At 38.0% G+C, this 23,689-nt stretch overlaps 1 protein-coding gene across 5 annotated transcripts; it reads right to left on the bottom strand.

Moving 5' to 3' along the window:
- Positions 1-1,105: 1,105 nt before the first annotated feature.
- On the bottom strand, positions 1,106-16,400 carry LOC140760000 (probable beta-1,4-xylosyltransferase IRX14). Of its 5 annotated transcripts, none has more exons than XM_073096751.1 (6): positions 15,381-16,400; positions 14,739-15,287; positions 13,120-13,211; positions 1,810-1,842; positions 1,379-1,537; positions 1,106-1,313 (listed from the first exon to the last, which is right to left on the bottom strand). In XM_073096751.1, exons 1-5 carry the CDS (start codon positions 16,172-16,174, stop codon positions 1,392-1,394), a joined length of 1,614 nt encoding a protein of 537 aa, XP_072952852.1. In that variant the 5' UTR covers positions 16,175-16,400; the 3' UTR covers positions 1,106-1,313; positions 1,379-1,391. The 5 variants fall into 5 exon arrangements, with proteins under 5 accessions (XP_072952852.1, XP_072952853.1, XP_072952857.1 ...); XM_073096752.1 differs by having other exon boundaries at positions 1,107-1,313; positions 13,147-13,211; positions 15,381-16,399; XM_073096754.1 differs by lacking the exon at positions 1,106-1,313 and having other exon boundaries at positions 1,537-1,586; positions 15,381-16,397.
- Between the last annotated feature and the right edge of the window lie 7,289 nt (positions 16,401-23,689).

The following is a 23,689-nucleotide window of genomic DNA, read 5'->3' as shown; positions in this document are numbered from 1 at the left end:
CACATTGTTAGCACAAGTGTGAGAAGGGACAAAGGAAGGAGGCAGACGTGCACCGCGCGTGCCGACCACATTCTCTTATAGGACTAAAACTCGAACTAATTAAATAAGTAAATAAATGAAGCAAACATAATACTGATAGAGTAAATTAGCCTTGTTTCAAATTTTATTTACCAAAATATATTACCCCTCAAATTTTGGTAAGTCTTTTTTATTATAGCCCTAACTAAAATACTAAACTCATGAGAATTTTATATTTTTACTCAACTATTAACTAATTCAGCGTTTTTAATCTTATATTAAAATACCAAACATTTCAGCATTTTATTTTGTCAAAGTTCACTTAAGTTAGTGTTTTAGCTGCTGAATTTAATCCTTTACTTTCATATAAAAGTGCTTATCTTAGTAGCGCTCTACCCTATAGGTAATATGCTTATGAGTTCAGCATTTTTTGTAAGGCTACAATATATAGACATCTTTTAATAATTAGATTGAAGAGTGGTCTATATTGATAAATGAAGTTTGGAACATGGTCAAAAACTCAAAAAGTCGAGCTACCTAGGACACAAACTCTCAGCCCCGATCATAACAAGTTGCATCAATTGTGCAGCATCAAGTTGAAAGGATCATAATAAGTTGCATCAATTGTTCAGCATCAAGTAGAAAGATCCATCTTGTATTCACATCCGGATAAGATCCGAGTTATATTTGGTTCATATTGCATCCATTTAACATCTTGTCTATATTTGATCATTATCCTTATTTGTTTAATTAAAACATAATTTTAAATTTTACTATCAGTTTAATATTTTATATCTAAATCTGTATTTGGAGCAAAAATATGGATCGACACGTTAGTTGTGAATTTTCCTATCTGTTTTCACCCCTACTACTAGGTGATATCACAAAACACAGGAGTTTTACAATCGAAATTATAATAGAGCTTTTATTTTTTTTTTGAAAACCTAGCAGTGCTATGACAATTATAAATACATATGAAGCAGAATTGCTAATACACAACGAATCCGTAAAAGATAATTTAGTAGTTTTTATATTGTTAAGTACATCATAAAGACTACAAATTACAGAGTGAAGTAAAATATTTCTCCCAGAACAGAACTTATGGACGGACCTATATCATTGTGTATCTAGACTCACCAATCAAAATAATTTACTTCAATAATTTTTCTAGCTTGACCAATAACACTGTTTCAAGCAATGATCAGGAAAGATTAAAGGGGTATTTATTGAATGCTGAAATCCAGATGTCTTCTAATTTTTCTGGTGAAGCCACAGTACTCAAGTATAAGCAGTTCCTATAGACCAGAGATCATTTAGTTAATTTTAGGAAAAAACCTACCATAGTTAAAGTAAACAGTACCTTTTTCATGGAGTCATTCTTCCCTTTCGGAGTTTCTCCAAGACCTTGAAAATCTATCTGCTCTTAAAAATCGTCTCTGATAATGTTCTTTACTCACCAGCTCGGTTGGAAGTTCCAGTTCTGTATCAATCCATGTTGTCCGCTTGGTAGGAAAAATGACTTCAATAGAAGGATCAATTATCCATCCAAAGAATAAGAACGGATTTAACTACAATGAAATTATCAAACTACTATTCATAATAGAGATAAGTATAGAAAACCTAGGGAGTGGAGTAAAAGATATTACAGAGGATTATATGACTGACTATAAATTGTTAAATTGAATCATCATCAGCATATAAAGCAGGGGATAGTGTTAAAAGTAAAACTACGCATAGAAAGAGCTATATTTTAGGGGGTCATAAAATATAAGCTTTATGACAAATCACTACCTGATTTCAGTCCTCTATGCACCAGTCCATTCCCTGACAAGCAAATTTGAGTGAGAAACGAACTTACATGAAAGACAGGATTATACAACATGGAAGGTAAAGAGATCAGCAATATGGGTCACATTTTTGGCTCATCTAACCAGAAAAAGATCATCTTCCATTGCTACTACAATTAGGATGGGAGAAGAAAATAAAAGGAAAAGAACAGAAAACTGAGCATCAAAAGAACCTTCTGGGCAAGAGATAGAGCAACCAATTCAAATCAATTATTATAACCGCAAGGGCAGAGGTAAAAAAGAGTAAGGAAATAAAATAAAAAGTGAGCATCAAAAGCAACATATGGGTAAGCAATATAGCAACCAATTAGACCAATCATATTGCATGCACGGAATGATATATTGACTAACAGAGTAGGTACGACAGACTAGGCAAACATAACTGCATATATAATATTACACTGCAGAAACTACTTTATGAATTTCATGTAGATGCAAACCTGCTGTGCAGTTATTTGGCCATAGCAGCTAATTCTAATCAGAATTTGTGAGCAAGAGACACTAGAGCAGGATCTTCCAAACTTATTTGAGATATAAATTTTTGAAAGGAGTGTCATTCTCAGTGTTCCAACTATTGTCATAATATCAAGATTGAAAACAAATAAAATTTTGACATTTGATACAAATTTAAGGTGGTAATCCGTATAATAGATGGTTGTTTAGTGCCTCAAATCACCAGCTCAAACTTATTCTCATTATACAGAAACTTTGAGGTACTTGTAATTATGAAATGATAAATAAGTGATGTTAAATCTTTGAAAAAAAAATTAACAACTTGTATAGCCACTTTAAATGCATCTGAAGATCTGATAACTTTTATTATCCGGAGGAGCAACCAAAGGATCAACATGTCCTGAAACATTTATAATGTTTATAGTCCAACTCAGAACCTAGAATCAAACTAGGAATTAGTAGTGAATAACAAGTTGGCTACATTTTGAAGTTTCAGCTAAAAGCCTAGAACAAGTGGAATTGCCAAATCCACCAAAAAATGGTGATGGAATCCAATAAAAATTGGTTGAAATTAGTTGACAAAGGGCGAAACTGACAAGCTAACAAGTTTGGAGACAGTGGTTAGAGTATTAGATAAAAGTTGTATTCTCATATAATATAACATGGTTTGACCAAGAATTCAAGTTTCAACCGACCCTGAGTCGAATCGGCTAAAATGGATTAGGATTGGCTGATCCCGATCCACCGTTGGCCGGATTGGCCAATACCCCATCAATGTTGGGTTGGGATCGACCGTTTCGGCTAATCTTGTTCCAATAAGATCTATTGATATAGGTCAGACCCGTGACCCATATCTAACCCGAGGACATCAAATAATTGAAGTCCCTAGTTTCTCTCTTTCGTTTCTCTATCTCTCTCTCTCTCTCTCTCATTCTTTACTGGTCTCCTTTCTAAACTGGCGGCACGAGATGCAGATCCCAGTGACCTCGACGTCCGATGACATCCTCTGATTAAGATCCAGCGAGCTCCACCTTCGGCGACCTCAGGTAAGTACTCTTTCTCTTTCTTCTTCTCTCTTTGATGCCCCATCTCTCTTTCTCTCTTTGTATGATACGACTTAGGCTGACTGTGCCTCAGGTTGACCAAATAGGGGTCAAAACCCCTTAGTTTATTTAATTAATTTGCTTTCACTATTTAGGCCATATATTAGGTGAATTTACTTTCAGCTCTATTTGATTTCACTTAAGTCATTCGGTCAGCCTAGTTGAACCGTCTTGTACTATGGCCACCTATATATACTTAAGTGCGGACCACATTTCATATCATTAATTGAATTATTATCTTAAACTAATCTTCTCTCTCTCTCTCTCTCATGCATTTCCCCTTCCCTATGCCGAGCTTGACCATGGTCGTGGCCACCACCACTTCAGGACTACCCTTTCGTCCGACCAACCCCTCTTCCCCCCTTGTCTAAATCTCTCCCTTGCTCACCAACCACCATCTTCCCTTAGGTCCCGTCCATCCCCTGCGTCACATGCTCTCAAACCTTCGGTCACTATTTTGATCATATCTATCAATCTAACCAGCCAAATGCCATGATTTTAGGTCCATTGGATTCCTCTCTTCCTAAAATTCACTCACAAAGTCCATCCTAAATTTTATCAAGAACCTTTGCGGATTAGATCAAGTCGGTTTGCAACATCTTTGGTATCAGATCATCAACCTTGGACCACACTAAAATTTCCAGGAGATGGCTGGACGTAGTAATGTGAGAGAAGGGGGAGAGAGTGGTCGGTGCCTAGAGGAAAGGGGAGGTCCGATAGTTGGAGGGAGGAAGTTAGCGGCCTTGGTGGCTTGCTCGGCTAAGGTTGAACGAGGTGGGAGGAGAGACCAAGTTGAAGATGGAGAGATTAGAGACTAAGGAGAATGATTTGATTAGTCAAGCATGCCCAAACCTAGTTGCACTCCACAATATATATTGGAGGCTAATCCGTTTAACCAAACTAATTAATTAAAGCAAGTTCAAACATCAAGTCCTACATCCAACTAAACCAACTAACATATGCTGAAATAAAAATAGATAAAATACTGAAATAAGTAAGCTAGCTAAAAATATGGCTTGAGCACTATGAGCCCAATGACCATGAGGTAGTCCGATCTGACTCGAATCACATCAACCTCATTGGTGGCCGCTCGAATAGAGGCGATTAATCGAGATCGCACCCAAACACACTAGAACTGTCGATTTTGCTTTGCCGCCTGGTCGCCGCCTTTCGCTACCGTCGGCTATGGAAGAGCTAGTTCTAGGGTTTGTCGGTGAGAGATGTGCAGCGGGAGAGAGAGAGAGAGAGATTAACATAGTGTTTGGTTTTTTTATATTGGTTAGTTTTATTAAACCCGATCCGCTATAAAATCCGACCCACTCACTAATAACCGCATCTCGACTTGGCGGGCCGAAGCGCTAGCCCGCCAAGTCGGGCCAAGCGGCCCGCCTAGCGCTATATAGCGCCTAGGCAGCCTGCCAAGGCGCTTGGCCGCCTTTTGCCAACGCCTTTCTACATGGCGGGGCGGCCGGGCAGTCGCCTTTTCCGCTTTTCAAAACAGTGCTCGAATTTTGTAATTAGTATTATTTTGAGCAATTCTGTTACTGATTTCTTTATGCAAGTCATGAATATGTGATGCGCATGCAGATACAGACTCAGACAACCTATGATAATGGGACATAGGAATGAGATCTATAGGTTGTCTAGGTTTGTAACCATATACTACTTCAGTTGGACTCAGACCTATGGATCTATTAACAGAATTATTATATGCAAATTCAGCAGTTGGCAGTTTTTGATCTCAGTCTCATAGATTCTCGCCGACAAGAGTTCTCAGTAGGTTACCTAAACTCCTATTGACTACTTCAGAGTGCCCGTCAGTTTGTGGGTGGAAAGCAGCTGAATACTGAAGCTTAGTTCCTATCTTATGCCATAGGATATTCCAAAAATAGCTAGTGAATTTTACATCCCTATCTGATACAATAGTTTTTGGTAGCCTGTGCAACTTAACGATTTCGTCAAAATAGATTTTAGCAACTCGAGAGACGTCAAAAGTTCGAGAACAGGGTATAAAGTGGGCCATCTTTGAAAATCGATCCACCACCACAAGAACGGAATCATGCTTTCAGGTAGTCTTTGGAAGTCCAAGTACGAAGTCCATACTAATATCTTGCCAAGGGCAATTAGGAACAGGTAAAGGCATGTACAATCCTGTATTTTGCTTTCGTTGCTTAGCGAGTTGACATACATGACATCGACTAACAAATCTCATAACATCTCTCTTTAAGCTTGGCCAGAAAAATCGATGTTCCGTAGCTTCAATAGTTTTTGCGTGCCCAAAATATCCAGCTAAACCCCCAGCATGCAATTCCCAAATTAAAAATTCCCTTAACGAGGTGCTGGGAACGCATAACCTTCGAGACTTAAATAGATAGCCATCCTGTAAGATGAAACCATCTATTTCTTGAGTCGCTCCATCGCTTAATAAATTGTAAACTTCATGAAAATCCGGACATGATTCATATTCAGTCTTAATTTATCAAATCCTATTACTTCTGCATTCATCTTTGAAAGAAGAATCATGCGACGACTCAGTGCATTAGCTGCTTTGTTGTCTGCTCCAGACTTGTGTCACAAGGTGTACGTATAGTCGTGGAGAAATTCGACCCACCTGTCGTGTCTAGCATTAAGCTTCTTCTGGGAGTTAAGGTAGCGAAGAGCTTCATGGTCAAAGAAGATTACGAATTCTTGAGGAAGCAAATAATGTCTCCAGTGGCGAAGAGATTGAACTACAGCATAAAATTCCTTATCGTAAGTGGTATATCGTTGTCTAGTTTCATTCAGCTTTTCACTAAAGTAGGCAATCGGGATAGCCCTCTTAGCTCAAGATTCCCCCTATACCAACTCCAGAAGCGTCATAGGTGACCTCAAAAACTTTAGTAAAATCGAGGAGTCGCATGACAGAGGCTTCCACCATTTTCTTTTTGATTTCAGTGAAAGCTTTAGTATCACTTACTGACCACTTAAATTCACCTTTCTTGAGGCATTCTGTTATTGGAGCCATAATGGTACTAAACCCTTTGATGAACCGACGATAGAAGGTAGCGAGTCCATAAAAACTTCTCACGTCTCTTATGGTACAGGGTTCAGGCCATTCTTTAATAGCTTTGACCTTATCAGGGTCAGCAGACACTCCTTTAGATGAAACAATGAAACCCAAGAAAACAACTTTGTTTGTCAGAAACGTACATTTCTTAGGGTTTGCATACAGTTGCTCTCTCCTCAAGAGAGCGCAGACTCAACAAAGATGATCTATATGTTGCTCTCGAGATCGACTATAGATAAGGATGTCATCAAAGTATACGACTAAAAATTGTCCCATAAAAGATTGTAATATTTGAGTCATCACTCTCATGAAAGTATTCGAAGCATTAGTCAAGCCAAAAGGCATAACTGTCCATTCATATAACCCATCTTTTGTTTTAAACGCAGTCTTCCATTCATCGCCAGGGCGTATACGAATTTGATGATAGCCACTTTTTAAATCTATCTTTGAAAAGATCGTGGCCCCTGCCATCATGTCCAGCATGTCATCCAAACGAGGAATGGGAAAACAGTATTTTACTGTTATTCGATTAATAGCGCGGCTGTCGACGCACATGCACCAAGTTCCATCTTTCTTTGGCGTTAACAATGCGGGAACTGCGCAATGACTTAGGCTTTTCTTCCGAAAGCCTTTTCTCAATAACTCATCAACTTGCCGTTTGAGTTCAGCGTGTTCAGTTGGGTTAAGTCTATAATGAGGCAAGTTAGGAAGAGATGCACCCGGGACGAAATCGATAGTATGTTGAATATCTCTATTGGTGGCAATTCATCCGAGAGATCCTCTAGAAAGACATCCGAGAATTCCTCAATCACAGTAGTGGCTTCAAAAGGAATCGATTCACTAGGCTCATTCAGAATTTCTCGAGCAGCAAGAATCAAAATAGGAGTTCCTTTACTCATCTCGCGTTCAATGCCTCTCGTACTAATCAAGCTAACTTTATTGTCTGAGTGGATGGGATCAGACTTCTTTTCCATCTTACCACCTCTAGGCTGCGATGGAAGAATCTTGATTTTCTTACCCTCATGTTCAAATATGTAGATATTTGAACGGCCATAAATATGCACATCATTATCAAATAGCCAGGGCCTTCCAAGGATAATTTGACCCACATCCATGGTCAATATATCGCACCAGATTTTATCCTTATTAGTCGTGAATTCAATTGGAACCAAACAACGCTTTTTTATTTTAGCGTGGTTGAATTGATCCACGAAACCTTGTAAGGATTAGGATGGGAAACCGCTATCAGGTTTAGTTTTGAAATAATGGTAGAGGACACAACATTTATACAGCTGCCACTATCCACAATTACTTTACAATTTTTACCTCCAATTTTCGTGAACGTGTGAAAAATGGAGCTGCGCCTCCAATCATCGACTTTAGGTTGAGAGAGGGCATATCTAACAACATATAACCTTGTGGAGTCTATGTGCCTTAGGGATCCTAGGGTATTTTCTTCCTCTTCATCTTCAAAATCTTCTTCTTCACCGTCTACATGGTGAACATATCCATCAAAGTCTTGCTCGGAGTCTTCTTCGAAGGGTTCCTCAATTAAACTTATTTTATACGGGCTCGCACAATTTGCAGCAACATATCCATAGCCTTGACACTTATAGCATTTGACCCGAGAATTAATCTTAGAAAAGTCTTTCTCGAAGCTCTTACCTTTGTATTCTATCTTAGATTATGAAGGGCTAGGTGTAGATCGGTTAAAAGATTGATTGGTAAATTTGGCTTGATGAGGACCTACAGAGGATTTATGAATTTGAGATCTTGTTTCGTAATTTCTTGAGATGTGGTTAGGTCTAGACTCCTCTAAGTCTTGAACTAAGCTGTAGGCCTTTTCCAAAGTATCAATATTACGAGCAAAAAGTTCACTTCTCAATTCTTCACGTAGGCCAACCCTAAATCTGGACAAAATTTGCATAGGGGTTTCTGATTCGATCACGCTACACCGAACAAGAAATTCATCAAAGGCCGCAACGCAATCCTTAGCTGACTTACTCCCTTGGGTAAGTCGATTCCATCTGTCTAGAAGTTTAGGGTAATAAGAAGGTGAGAGATATTTACGTTTTAGTTCATTTTTCATGTCAACCCAAATTTCAATTGGAAGCTCACCCCTAATCTCACGAAGAGGCTCCTTTGATCGGTTCGAATAATGAATCGTCTACCGATCAAATAAAGCCTCCACTTTGTCACCGCATGCACAATTGCCAACATCTCTCTCTCATAAGTCGATAATTGCTGAGATTTTTGCGATAAAGCCTTGCTAAGATAAGCAATGGGACATCCTTCTTGCATTAGTACAGCTCCTATGCCAACACCCAACACATCACATTCAACAATGAATTCTTTGGTGAAATCCGGTAGCGCTAGAACGGGTGTCGTCGTCATTGCTGTTTTCAATTTTTCAAAGGCTAAAGTGGCTTCATCCGTCCATCTAAAAAAATTCTTCTTCAACAAAGAAGTGAGAGGAGCAGCGATCTTGCCATATTTGGCGATGAATCGACGATAACAATCAGTCAGCCCCAAAAATCCTCTCAATCCAATGGTAGTAGGAATAGGCCAAGCAGTCATATATGCAACCTTTTGTGGATCCACCGCTACACCATCCGCTGAAATGATGTAGCCTAAATACTCCACCTTTGGTACTCCCCATAGGCACTTGGACTTCTTGATCTTCAATTGGTTTTGCTCCAAAAAAATTAGCACGTCCTCCAAATGCCGCCAATGCTCCAATTCAGCCCTGCTATACACTAAAATATCGCCAAAAAATACCAAGACATACATTTGCAAGAGATGCCGAAATATATCATTCATGAGGCCTTGGAAGGTAACTGGAGCATTGGTGAGACCAAAAGGCATCACTCGGAACTCGTAATGCCCGTCCGGAGTCTGAAATACAGTTTTGTGCACATCCGCCGGGTGAACTCTAATTTGATGATACCCGACCCTCAAGTCAAGCTTATTAAATATAGTCGCCCCTGCAAGCTCATCCAGTAACTCCTCGATAACCGGAATAGGATACCAATCATTGACGGTAATAGCGTTTAGTGCTTGATAGTCAACACAAAAACGCCATGTCCCATCCTTTGTTTACACCAAAAGCACGAGGGATAAGTATGTGCTATGACTTGGTTGTATGAGGCCTTGTTCCAACATCTCAACTACCATCTTTGAGATAACTTCTTTCTGCACATATGGATACCAATATGGCCTCACGTTCGCCGATGCAGCCTCGGGTACAATCTCTATGCGATGGTCCGTTGCTCTCCTCGGTGGCAACTCTTGCGGCTCCTCAAACAGTTCAAAAAAGTTGTCTAATAAATTAGACAATTCAATGGTAGACCCGAACTCGTTTAAGGCTCATCTCCTACTGGTCCTAACTAAAGAAGATAGGCCAAATCATACGCACCAAGCAACCCCACCAAAGGCTGTATCGCACGAATTGGCGAAGTCCAAACACCATCAAGCCGCACATCTTTGGTTCCTTGTTTATATTTCATCCACATGCTCCCAAAATCAAATGTGATAGGTCCCAAACTCTGTAACCACTGAGCACCAAAGACAATGTCCGCTCCTCATAGCTTCAACGGATACAAGTCCACAATGATGTCATGTTCTTGCACCCGTATACCGACTCGGCGACACAAGCTCTCCGCCCTAAGCTTCGTGTCGTCTCCAATAGCAATGTCAAACCCCATAGTCGATTCGGCATCCAAACCCAATCTCCTCACTAGCCTCTCGTCTAAAAAGTTGTGTACTCCCCGAATTGATGAGGATGTGCACACAATGCTTTCTAACGAGTCCGTCTACCCGTAACGTCCTCGGTGCGAAAGTACCCGAATATGCATGCATCGATATTTCAGCTTGGATATCTTCCTCCACACCCTCCACAATGGCCTCCTCATGGGTCTCCTCTGGATACTCTCCATCATCATCAATCTCATCATTCTCCTCAGGACCATCGATAAACATCACACTCCTGATCGGTTTAGAACACCGATGACCGGAGGTGAAACGCTCATCACATCGAAAGCAAAGGCCTTTCGCTCTTCGCTTCTCCACCTGGGCAGGTGTGAGAGTTCGAGCCTAACATCGAAAGGTCTCAAAGGTGGTCGTGGTCTAGTAGTCGCAGCCACTGTTTTTAAAACCGCAAAATTTTCAACCGACATTCTAGGTGCAAACTGCCCATCTCAGTTGCCCCAATTGGTTTTTGCTGCCATCCTTAGAGCCTTATGTTTTTGTTCCATCCTCACGTCCTTCTCAAAGGCCTCCTTAAGAGTAGTAGGACATAGAGCACGAACATCCGCTTGTATCTCCTCTCGCAGTCCTGAAATAAATATACTCATCAATGTACGTTCGGACCACGGTGGCTCACAACGACTACTAACTTTTTCAAACTCAGCTTGGTACTCTAATACGGTAGTCCTTTGAACCATCTTGCTTAATGTGGCAGCAAAATCTTCATATGCCGCTGTCCCAAATCTGTATATAATCCTCCTACAAAAATCAGCCAATTCGATAAATCCACCACCACGAATAACTGATCTACATCAATGCAATGCCGTTACTTGAAGGTGAAAGCTTGCCATCTGGACTTTTGCATCTTCCGCTGTACCTTGACAATCAAAATATTATGCAACTTGAAACACTCAATCCGTTGGATCACTACATTAGAATTTTGGAAAGTCCAAGCGTGCGGTTCTCCCCCGAATAGCATTGTCAAGTTTGCGGAAGATCCTTAGTTCAGGTCTAAACCTTTGTGCATGTTGATCACCTTCTCTAAATCCTCGAGCACGTCCATCACCAACTCCATAGGGATCAACCTCATCCTCATAGTGCCAATCCTCCTCATCGACGAAGCGCACCGGTGCCGCATGCCTCTCGAGTTCCACCACCGCCGGTCTTGGGTTTTGCGCACCGGTGCCGCATGCCTCTCGAGTTCCACCACCGCCGGTCTTGGGTTTTGTAACGAAGGTGGAAGATGATGTGAAGGCATAGGTAGGAGGGGATCATTGACACTCATATGACGCACCTGGACCTGTAGGGTATCGGTTCGATGGGGTCCCACCGCTGGTCCTTCTTGAAACTCTGTTCGTCGTCAAGGAGATAACGAACCCAATCGATTTATGACATATTCCTTGAATTCATTGTGATCCTTTTGTATGTTGTCAACTATATACAACAATGTTTGAAATATGCCCCTTAGTTCATCCATATTCGAACCCATGGACGTTGGTTGACTCGTTCCTACCGTGGTCGCTCCAAAGGAATCGGCCTCACAATTAGGATCTTCGTGCATTTAGTCCTCCCTTGTTGGTTTGCTCTCCATAGGTCTCCTTGTTTCAACCATTAATGGAGGTTTAAGGTTCGCCTGCTTTGTACCAAACGATAAGCTCTGATACCAATTGATAGGCTCTGATACCAATTTGATTGGATCTGGAACCTAAATATCGACTACGGAACAATTTCTTAAGATCTGAATTTATTATAGGAAACAGTCCGCATAACCGTGAGAAAATATTTGTCAGATATTCTCCAGTAGTCAGAAAATTACGAAACCAATTGAGTTGGATCCGTAACTTTCTGATCTACAACTTTCGTATTTATGCCTTTCGCAGATTCAAACTGTAGCAGGAACGAAAACACAGAATAACGTGGGTGATGATGGTGGTGACGGGTGGAGTGAATGTTAAGGTTATGGATGGGTATGGAGATGAGGGTGGATTGTGAAACTGATTAAAGGAGTGACTCAACAGACGAGGGAGATTAGAAGCGAGGAGAAACCTTACTAACGGTAGATGTGGAAGGATGGTGAAGAGGGAGGAGGGAGGAGTCTAGAAAGAAGATAGGAGGCAAGAAATCAAGAATCCAATAGCATTATGAAGTTGGTTGCCATCCACATATTTATAAAGGCTAGCCAACAAGTCCTAAAACAATATGAAATCCTAATTCTAGAGGATTGCCGTCAATTGCGTTCGAACGCGACCAATCGCGTTCGAACGTACTCAAAAAGCCCCTTCTCTAGATTTGTGAACGCGACACAGGCGTTTACAAGGCGTTCACAAAGGCATTCGAATGCGACTCCACCTGCGTTCGAACGCAACTTACAGGAATTTTATTTTAATGAAAATAAACACCTAATGCAATAAGAAAAGATCATAACTAAATGTATCATAATATATTTTAGGTAAATAGACATAGATTAAGAGCTGGGCAATTCAATACTGCTAAAGTTACTGTAGCTTTATCTTATAATAGTCAAATTGAATGGTGGTCTATCTATTAAGAGATAAGGCAACAAATTTAACACCAATAGCAAAAAAGATCTTATGTTAAATTGTGTCTTTATCATAATGTGAAAAAAATTTGAATATCTTCTCCTTGACCCACACCAAAACACGTAATCAATTGACAATGGAGAAATTAGAAAAGTTAATTTTCTGCTAGTACAATATGAGTGAGGCACAGAAATTTAACAAGGATGGCAGAAAATGATTGGCTGATTAATTTACATTATGTTTGTGATAAAGAAAATCTCTTTAACTTCATTGATCAGATAAATAGAGGACAGAACATTAGATAATAAAAATAAACCATGGTAAGATGAGCCATTAGAGGAGACCACAATAAGGACAAAGGCTAGTACAAATAATACAGTAGCGAGAGATAGTACAGCCATCAATGCTAATGACAACCCTGGTGATCCTGATAATTGTGCGATCATCCCTTCTACAATAGCTGTGGAAAGTCAAGGAGGTACAAGAATTAAGGACAAAAAATCTGAGGATTTACATGCATATCAGCGATACTATGAGGATGTTTTTCCCTATGATTATAATACATCGAGTCTTTATTATTTAGAATCATCACAAGATCCATATGCTGGTTATTATTCTCCTCAGTATTTTCCTTATTATCCTCAAATATAAAATCCACGTACTAATTATTATCTTACTCAGATACAACAAGATCCATTTGATAAAACTAGTAAGATATAATCACTTTTTAGAGCACCAAGCCCTAGGCATTATTATTTACAAATTTATAGTGATTATAACGATGACAACCACAGGAATATACAAGAGTCAATTTAGTATTCATTAAAGTTTTGAGTAAATTAATATATTTTTTAGTTTTTAGGCTCCATATGTGAGTAATTATTATTTTTCTCAGTTTCTTTGTCATTCTTTTTCTAAATTTTTAGAAATTTTCTTGCATTTTTAAATAATATTTAAAATTTTACGTAAATAAAAAATAGTTCGATCCGATATGACTAATATGTATCATTTTCGACCGGCTAATCCTGATACTAATACCAAATTTTGGAACATTAGTTTTGAATTTAATGATTCTATAATCGTTTTCAATTTTGACACAACTAGTTTGTAATTGGAACTCTAAAGAATTTATATCACTGCAAAGTCTAAAATAATTACTTATGTGGCTCTGCTGATCCAAATCCTAAAATATAAGAGCTATGTGATTACAAGAGGTTGTATTAGAAAGAATAATCTAGGTAGTTGAGAGAACATGTTACTGCGTTGAGTCAGTAAAGCACAAATCTGAACCATAAATACAAACGACCTACCAAAGATTGATTACCAAAAACCTAACAAATAGACAATGTCAAGAAGAAATGAGAAACCCATTTGTAAAACTCTCCACAGTAGCATTTACTAGAAACTACATACTAAAGTAATCATTTTTCCTACAAAATCACAATAAAAGGTAAAGAGTATTCATTGTAAAATTCAACCAATAATTTCAATAAAAGGAGTTTAAAAAACATGTAATGATTTCTATATAATCCAGATAGTAGAAAATTTTGAAAACCTGGTACTTGGCTGATAGGAGTTGGTTATCCAATTCCGTCACAGCTTCCTTTAGTACCCTCAGATAAAACTGGATGACTTTGCAACTCAAGAACGTTAATTAAACTATTCTAGTAATTCACTATATCCATGATTGTATAGAATTTGCTCTGAAGTAGTTTCAACAACAAGGAACTCTTAGTATTTTAACTATATGGAATATGACACCAATTGGTTACAGAAATCTTCATCTCTAGACATATCTTTGTAAGATTACATAGTGGCTAGAATATTTTTTTCACCACTGCATGAAAGCTATATCATTCAGCACATATATCATGCTAAAACAAGACAAATACAAGAAGAAAACTGCTAATAAGCTTATTCTTCCAAAGAAAAGAATCACTAGTCACAATGACCGAAAACGTCACAGTAGAAGGTTTCATAATCTAACCCTGGTGGGAACTTGCTATCTGGCCGGGCTTCCACGCGCAACCACCACAGCAAGACCTTCTTCCCACAGTTCCCCAGAGGCTCAATAAAGGAGGCATCGGTTAACAGAGCAAGCGGGCTCTCAATTCCCTCTCCGTTCTCACCCACAGCATCAAGATCCCTAATCCAATCAGGCTTGCTCTCAGCTTCTTTCCACAGCACTCTTGAGTCCAACACAAACCCAGCCCACTCCATCTTCCCAGGCAGCAATGTGGCCATGTCTCCAACAAAGCTCGCAGTATTGCCAGCGTATGGAAAAGAATCGAAGGTGTGCCAGCCAATCAACCCACCGGAGGAGTTGCAAGCTGGCCCTTGGAGTGGAGTAGGAGAATTCTGCTTCTCCTCACTCAGCTGCTGCATGGGCTCAGCACTCTCAGAGTGAGTGAGAATTCCAATCGAGATCGCAGCTATCCACTTCACCTTCTGGATCTCGTCAAAGAGCTCCATGCTGTGCACATTGCTGTCATCAGCAAAAACCACAATCCCCTCCATTTGCCGATCCCTAATCACTCTGAATATAACAAACCATTGAAACCTTTTATCAGATCTAATAGCAAAAGAAGCTAATTACCAAAAGTGGAGGTAATATACAACTGGATTTTACCTTAATCCGAGAAGCCGCATCCGGTTCTCCGTCTGGCGGCGCTCGGACAATTCGGTGGGCATCTTCTCAGGGAAGGGGATGTGGAGGAAGGGGACGCGAGATCGGGCAAGGAGGGAGGCCGTCTCATTGGAGCGCCCGCCGGCCTCGATTACAATCCAAGTGAGGGGATATGGGACGTTACGGAGGGAGTAGATGAGGCCGGTGAGGTGGAGGGCTTGGAAAGTGCGGGCGTAGGTGGGCGTGACGACGATGACGGGACGGGAATTCTTGAGGCCGTACCACCGGCGCTGCTCGCTCTGGACGCGATCTATGATGTGGTGGGCGCGCATGACCTCGGTCGGATCGGGGTGGGGCCAGGGTCGGATCCGGATGCCGTGGCGGCCGACGACCACGTGGCTCTGCGCAGAATTGGAGGTGTCGTTAGTAAGAGGGAGGGAAGGCGGATGATGTGAGGGGTGGAAGGAGACGGTGATGGTCTCGGTAGTGGTGGTGGTGGTGGTGGTGGTGGTGGTAGTGGTAGTGGTGGCATGGAATATCGGGACAGAGTTGTAGATCGTGGTGGTGGAGAAGAGGAGGAAGAAGATAAGGCGAGAGAAGCGGAAGCCGAGGACGAGGCTGATGAGGCAGCAGAGGGCATGGAGGAGGAGCCAGAAGGCAGACGCCGATGATCGGACCGGTCCGTCGGAGGAGGCCGCAGACGCGGACAGGCTACAGCCATCCGAAACTGACGAGGGCGGCCGGGAGGCGACGGCAGCCCGGCGGATTCCTTTGCTCTGGAACAAGGGCAACTTCATCTCTCCTTTTTCTTTTTCCTTTTTTTTTGTTCTTTTCTTTGTCAAATTATTTGGAAGTAAAGGGGGTGAAAGCTGGTGGGTCGATTTACTTTATTTAATAAATAATAGAGAGAGAGAGAGAGACGGAAAGGTACAGCAGAAGGCCTTCGACATGGGAGTAGTAGGTAGGAGGGGACGATGGATGGTTTAGACTGGAGGGAGACTTTGGAGTGAAGGTTACATGGTAAGGATGGAGTTTGCAAGCAACTTTGGACTGGGAATGCAGTACTCATGCATTTTACTCGTGCGTGTCGTAATATCAAATTGTAATTAGGTCCTACTTGGACACAAATCTTATAATTTGTCGTTTAATATTTACGAATAACCTGCTGATCATTACTGGAGCGAATCATGCCAATCTTATTATCATTGATCATACTTTAAATACTTACTTTTCTTTTACCAATTAGAAGGTCATGAAATTAAACTTTTACCTCCCTTCTTAGATCACCCCTACTCTAAGTCATATGCCTAGATCGGTATATTACTAAAGGCTCCTTCCTGTTCAATTATTTGGGCATTAAAATCTCTCGTACTAAATCACACATTAAGAACTTAATGACTTGATTGATAGAGATGGTCTAATTGGAAGAGTTACTCTCTCTCTCCCTTGCTAGTAAATTGATTTTGATCTCCTCTACCTTTAATTATTTGCCTACCTATCAATTTTTCAATATGATTGTCCCTCTTTCTATCACTGATTCTATTGCTAAAATTATTAGAGATTTCCTTTAGAATAATGATCTTGAAAAGCAGACTATACATCACATTAGGTGGAGGATTATTACCCAGCCTAAGGCCAATGGGGGTCTGGGCATTCGCTCTTTGAGAGATTAGACTTGCTTATTGCTCATAAGGCTTTTGAGTTTCTTCATAATGACAAGCCCTCAAGCTGAGTGCATGAAATTTAAATATGGTACCTTCCATCCTTGGAGACCCTTCATCCGCAAGATATTCTCTCTTTAACGCATTTTAATTTTAAGAAAAAAAAAACATATAGGATACCAATTGGATATTGATAAACTCGGGAGAGATACTAGAATAATACAAAAAATATATATATATGGATTAATGGGATATGGTTATAAATCAAATACAGGTGGTAGAAATGGTCAAAGCAGATAGAGATGGGGGGAGAAATAAAAAAGAGGAAGAAGACTAATTTAGGTTCAATTCAAGCATTTCGACTAGGGCTACATTTAGGAGCGGCAAAAGTTAACCTGATCCGATAATCCGACATGATGACTCAACTATAAAACAGGTCTAGATTTAGTTTAATCGGGTTCAGATTATAAACGAGTGAATCTGCCTAATTTGATTATTAAACGAGTCGTATTCATGTTTATTCGACCTATTTAATTGTTTACGAGCTGACCCACCAACCTATTTATGACAAGATAACTTGAATGATTTATTTATGATCCGTTTATGGCCCAGCTAACCCATTTATAACACGAAATAACTTGTTTATAACCTGAAAGCCCTAGTTTATATTTATAACTAGATAATTGATAGAAATTTTAAAAACTTACGCCACTTGATAACTTGTTTATGAATCATGTACCCGTTTAACAAACGGGTTGTGTTTATGTTTGCAATATCATGACCCGACCCGATTGCCACTCCTAGCTACACTCGTCATATTTATAGAGGCTAATCCAATTAATTAACTCGACTCATCTAGCTAACTCATACCCAACTAAAGAAAACTATGAATCAGTTCAAACTGAACCATAAATGGACTGAAAGTAATTAAATAAGTAAATAACTGAATGAAACATAATAACCAAAGGACTCAACTCAAACTCAACTCAATCAATTCCAAAGCATTATAGTATTGATAACTCTGCTAAGGTTCAGATTTTTGCCCCTTGCAAGAGGGTTTTCTCTTGCCATCTTCGACAACCTGTCTTCGTTCCCCTCCATCTTACCAATGGATATGTGGAAAGGAGATGTTTCTCTCTCGTAGTGGTTGTTACTTATTCTCTCCTATCTCTCCTTTCTCCTTCCCCCTCTTTTTTTCTCCCTTTTCGTGGCCCCTCTTTCTCCCCTATTGTCCTCCGCCTCACATCTCCTCTCTCGTTGGCATTGCCACTATCCATCAAACTTCCACCACTTTTTCATTTATCTGCGTTGTCATCATCTGCATTAAGGGCCATGGATCTCGCCTCTATCCCCTCCTTGACTTTCCACATCGCCACTATTTTTGTTGGCTACCATGGACATCGTCTACCCTAGTCTCGACCCATTTGTGCAAGCCGTTGTCATCCTGCCTCACCTCGTTTCAAGCTCTACCTAATGCGCTTCGATGTCTGCCAAGATTGCCAGGCTTTGGTATGGCTTTGCTAATTTTAGATTTTCATCTATGCTTTGAGAATACAACTTCTCTATCCGTGGATGTAATCAGTAGATTCGTCCCTTTCTCGTTGTTTCCATTTCTTTCTTTGTTGTTTTGTTTGTTATTGGTTTCACAAGTTGCTCAAATGGAGTCTTCAGGTGATTTTGCTATAATTGATGGACTCCATCACGAATATGCTTATATTCCTTCTAGGTTTGTTCATTTATTGAGTACTCAGCCTTTTAACATTCATGTTGTTATAACGATAGTGCTACCGCCATTGGCCAAGCGAGAGGCTTGTTTTTAGAGTAGTGCTCTCTCTTTTTTATCTTATTGTGCTTGAGTGTTTATTCTTATTACTTTGCTATAATTATTGTTTAATATGTAATACAGCCAATTATAGGGCTTGTTCATAGGGTTCTTACCATATTTTCCCCTCTCTTTTTATGGTAAGTTATAACTATTGATTGACATTAATAATATGATCAGTCTATATCCCTTAAAAATACTATAATTTGTCTACAATCATCTAAATCATGAATCACTAGTACCAAAATAACAATATATAATAGTCTGATCCAAAAGGATTAATCACTATGGATACTTGTGCGTGGATGGCTCTAAAAGCTCGAGAGGATGGCTAAGCATGGTGGTTGGAAGGTGGTGGAAGAGCTCGATGAAGGTGGTGGTGGTAGTTGGTGATTGAGTTAAGCTAGGGTCGGTGGTAGCTATGTCAAAACTCTTAATGCAAGAAATAACTTGATTCATTCAATGGTTGATCTAATAAGGTGCACGCCACAGTTTTATAGGCGGCTACCCCCAATGAACTTTAGACTCAATTGACTAACTAAACTAGACTCATTTATTAGACTCGACTAGATTGATCCCTTTATAACGTTATCGCCCGGTATGGATATATACACACCTATGCTCCCACACAGCACGCATGGCGCACGCAACAGGACTAGCAAAGCCACCACACACAAATACAGTTCTTTGCTTACATAATCTATCAAAAAATAAATCATGACATCATCAAGTTAAACATGTTAACATATCAATATCTAAATCCACAACAACCATACTAGATAACTATAACATCTACCATGGCCTACATAGGCCACAAGAAACCATCACGATACAACTAGAACAACTAATACACGAGTACACTATAATTTAACTTGTATTATATAAATTATTGTCTAACACAATATAGTACAAATATAACAAATAACAATGTAACTCAATTTCTATATAAACTATCTTTTATAGCATCTCACGTATATATCTCACTTTATCTTTACTATAAAATAACTTTTCACGATATCTCAAGTCACTATCACGCACCACATATTTAGGGGGTTAAAAAAGAAATAAAGAGAGCCATGAGCTAAAAGCTTAGTGAATAGATCTTACCTCGAATTAGTGATATCAAATAGAGAGTAAATCATGTACTAAATAATATGAATAAGAAAGAAGTATGATACCATATATGAACATATATATATGTATCCTTAATAACATACATATAAATATAATTTAGTATTATTTCATGAATGGGCATATTATATCCTTAACCAAAAGTATTCATTATGATAAAATTATAATGTAATATCACCCAATATAACAACATATGATGTATAACAATCATGATCCAATGATAATACTTACGTTAACAATGATGCATGATGCATACCAACTACTCAATATTATATATGTCAGAGTCAGATACAATCCACATATCTCTCATTATCACAGTTATCTATCTCAACTCTAAATATCATCCATCATACTAGACCACGGTACCCAGTTCCAAACTCGATACTCATTATGCTACAAGTTCAAAGTATACCCTACCATACGCTTTTGGTATCTTTGAAGATAATCATACCCTATCATACGCTAAGAGTATCTCAGTAATAATTATACCCTATCATACGCTGAGGGTATATCAATAATAGTTATACTGTATTATACTCTAAGAGTACAACCATTAGCCATCACCATACTCTATCATACACTAAGAGTATGTCCAGTACTAATCTAGACCAAATATCGTTCTAGCCATCACATCACATATACATATATTTTTATAATTTTATAATAGATAATATATTATATACATATATCTAGTACAATAATAGATTACGCAACTAAAAAATTTAAGTGGTAAAGAGGCCAAGAAAAAATGATTCAATGTAGTCTCTAACTATGTATCTAACACATGTATCCCCATACTAATCTATCACATGCATACTCATGCTAGAGATCATCTAGATATAAAGTCATAACAATATAGTTATATCTAATTATCTCTATTTATCATCAACATATTCATATCCCAGATCAGTCTAATCAAATGAATGATAAAATATGCTTAACTGAAATCATCTCTATGTAAGGTCATATATTTATGTTGGAGGCTAAAACATGCACATACAATATACAATATATTCTAATTTGAGAACGACGTCTAGGGGATAAGATTACTCACCGTCTAATAAGAAGACATAACCCACATATTCCTCTCATCTGTCAATCAAACGTCAACTCATCACTGACAAGATTTACGAGGTCTCAAATAAAGGGTTCAAGATCTGAAAATGTTTAGGTAATATAAAGTTAATTAGTTATTCAATGAGGATCCTTTTTTGTAACATATGATGATTTATTAAGTTTAGAATTTCTTATTTTATTTTTATTAAATAATTTGATTTATATCATATATTTAATTATAATAACATTAATATGTTATTATTCTAATTTTAGATTTATTTATAAAACCATAGTTTGCTAAATATATATAGGTTATTTGCACCGAAACTCATTTGGTTTTTGATTTGGCATGCCAGGGTCATTTTGGGTTTCTCTTGCACTTGAGGTTTTTTTCTTACTTTTCTTTCAATTTTTTCCTTTCTGTCATTTAGTGTCTCATTAAATATTGACAGGACACTATAAGAGAGAGAAAAATGATCCGTACTCATCTTCTTCATCTTCTTTATCTTCTACTTTATATGCTGTTGGTAATTATTATTCTTCTTCTTCCTTTTCTTCTTCTTCGTCATCATCATCTTCTTCTTCTACTGCTCATTTTTTTTATCTCTTAATCTTTTTTTTATACAAGTCTTTAATTGCTCTCTAATCTCTAATTTTCTTCTTATACAAGTCTCTAATCACTCTTTCTACTTCACCATTAAAGTTATTAAAAGACAACAAAATGTGTATGAAATAAAAAATGAAAGTTGTTAAAAGACAACGAAATATAAATTCACACCACTATCTCTAATTAATCTCTTATTTTATTAATTAAAGAGTAATTATAGATACTTGTACAGAAAAAAAGATAATGATTAATAGATACATGTATAGAAAACGTATAGAAAAAATAATGAAAGTTGTTATTATATTTGTGAAAGTTGTTATTAAATTTACAAAAGTTGTTAATATGTTTCTTCTTATTTTTTATTGTTGTTCCTTCGTCTTAATCTACTTCACTACTAAAATTGTTAAAAGACAATAAAATGTATATAGAAAAAAATAAAAGTTATTAAAAGATAATGAAATATAAATTCTCACCACTATCTCTAAGTAATCTTTTTCTTTATTAATTATATAGCGATTATAGAGACTTGTATAGAAAAAAAAAGAATGATTAATAGAGATTTGTATAGAAAAAACAACGAAAGTTGTTATTATATTTGTGAAAGTTGTAATTATATTTGCAAAAATTGTTATTATATTACGAAAGTTGCTAATATATTTCTTCTTCTTCTTATTTTCTATTGTTGCTTTTTTTTTATTAATCTAATTTACCACTGAAGTTGTTAAAAGACGACAAAATGTGTATATAAGAAAGAAAAAAAATGAAGTTGTTAAAAGACAACGAAATGTGTATATAAGAAAAAAAATGAAAATTGTTAAAAGACAACGAAATATAAATTTTCACCACTATCTCTGATTAATCTCTTAATTTATTAATTAAAGAACGATTAGAGAGACTTGTATAGAAAAAAAAATTAATTAAGGCATAGAAGAAAAGAAGAAGAAGAAGAAGAAAAAGAAGAAGACTTGTATAAAAAGCGTATAGAAAAAACAACGAAAATTGTTATTATATTTACGAAAGTTGTCCTTACATTTACGAAAGTTGTTAATATGTTTCTTTTTTTTTAAATTTTCTGTTGTTGCTCTTTATTTTTAATCTATTTCATCACTGAAGTTGTTAAAAGACAATGAAATGTGTATAGAAAAAAAAATGAAAGTTGTTAAAAGACAATAAAATATAAATTTTTACTACTATCTCTAATTAATCTCTTACTTTATTAATTAAAAAGCAATTATAGAGACTTGTATAGAAAAAAATAATTAATAAAGATTTATATAGAAAAAACAACGAAAATTGTTATTATATTTGGGAAAATCAGTATAGATGACACATCTAATGTTGTAATGAATGAACTCTATTGGGAGGAGAACGGAAAATTACCCTCCTGCATGAACAAGTCCAATGCTAGTTATGTGCATGTAGATATTACATTTGATGGTCTTGACACGTCGCCTAAGGAGGAGGATTTTGTGGTGTGGGTTAACGCTGCGTGGCGTGGCTCGAGTGTGAGTGGGGTTGGGGTAATTATCGCATAGTTTCCTAATAGCATCATTTTGGGGAAATCGGTGTTTTTGAGCTATTGCCCTAGTGTGCTATATGATGAGGAACAAGCTGTCCTCATTGGACTCAGCTCGATCGGATCTATGAGCCTGACCAGAGCTTGTTGGCTCTTCAGTGATTCAGCAATGGTGGTCAACACCATCAATGGCAAGTTAGATAACTTATATATTGATTTATATGGCCAATTGTTTAAGAATGCGCTAGGTGGATTTCCTCTCACCCTTCATGTCGGGCGTGCCTTACGAGTAGGGCTAACAACATAAAAGCCCAAACTCTAGCCGGTCTTGCTATTCAAGAATGTATTAGTGAAAAATGGATTGATCCACCTTTCGGTCTGAAATGTAACTTTGAGTTGGAATGAATGAAAGTTATTATTTGGTATCAAAAAACACTCCAAAAAATCTAGTTGTATCCTTTCCTCAGACTCAGGAATGTCCACCTTCATGTTTAGATCTGATTGTAACTTAGAGTCTCT

This window comes from Typha angustifolia, chromosome 5 (genome assembly GCF_048772165.1).
Source record: "Typha angustifolia cultivar Huaian chromosome 5, ASM4877216v1, whole genome shotgun sequence".
NCBI classification, from domain to species: domain Eukaryota; kingdom Viridiplantae; phylum Streptophyta; class Magnoliopsida; order Poales; family Typhaceae; genus Typha; species Typha angustifolia.
This window is presented reverse-complemented; position numbering and strand designations above follow the sequence as displayed.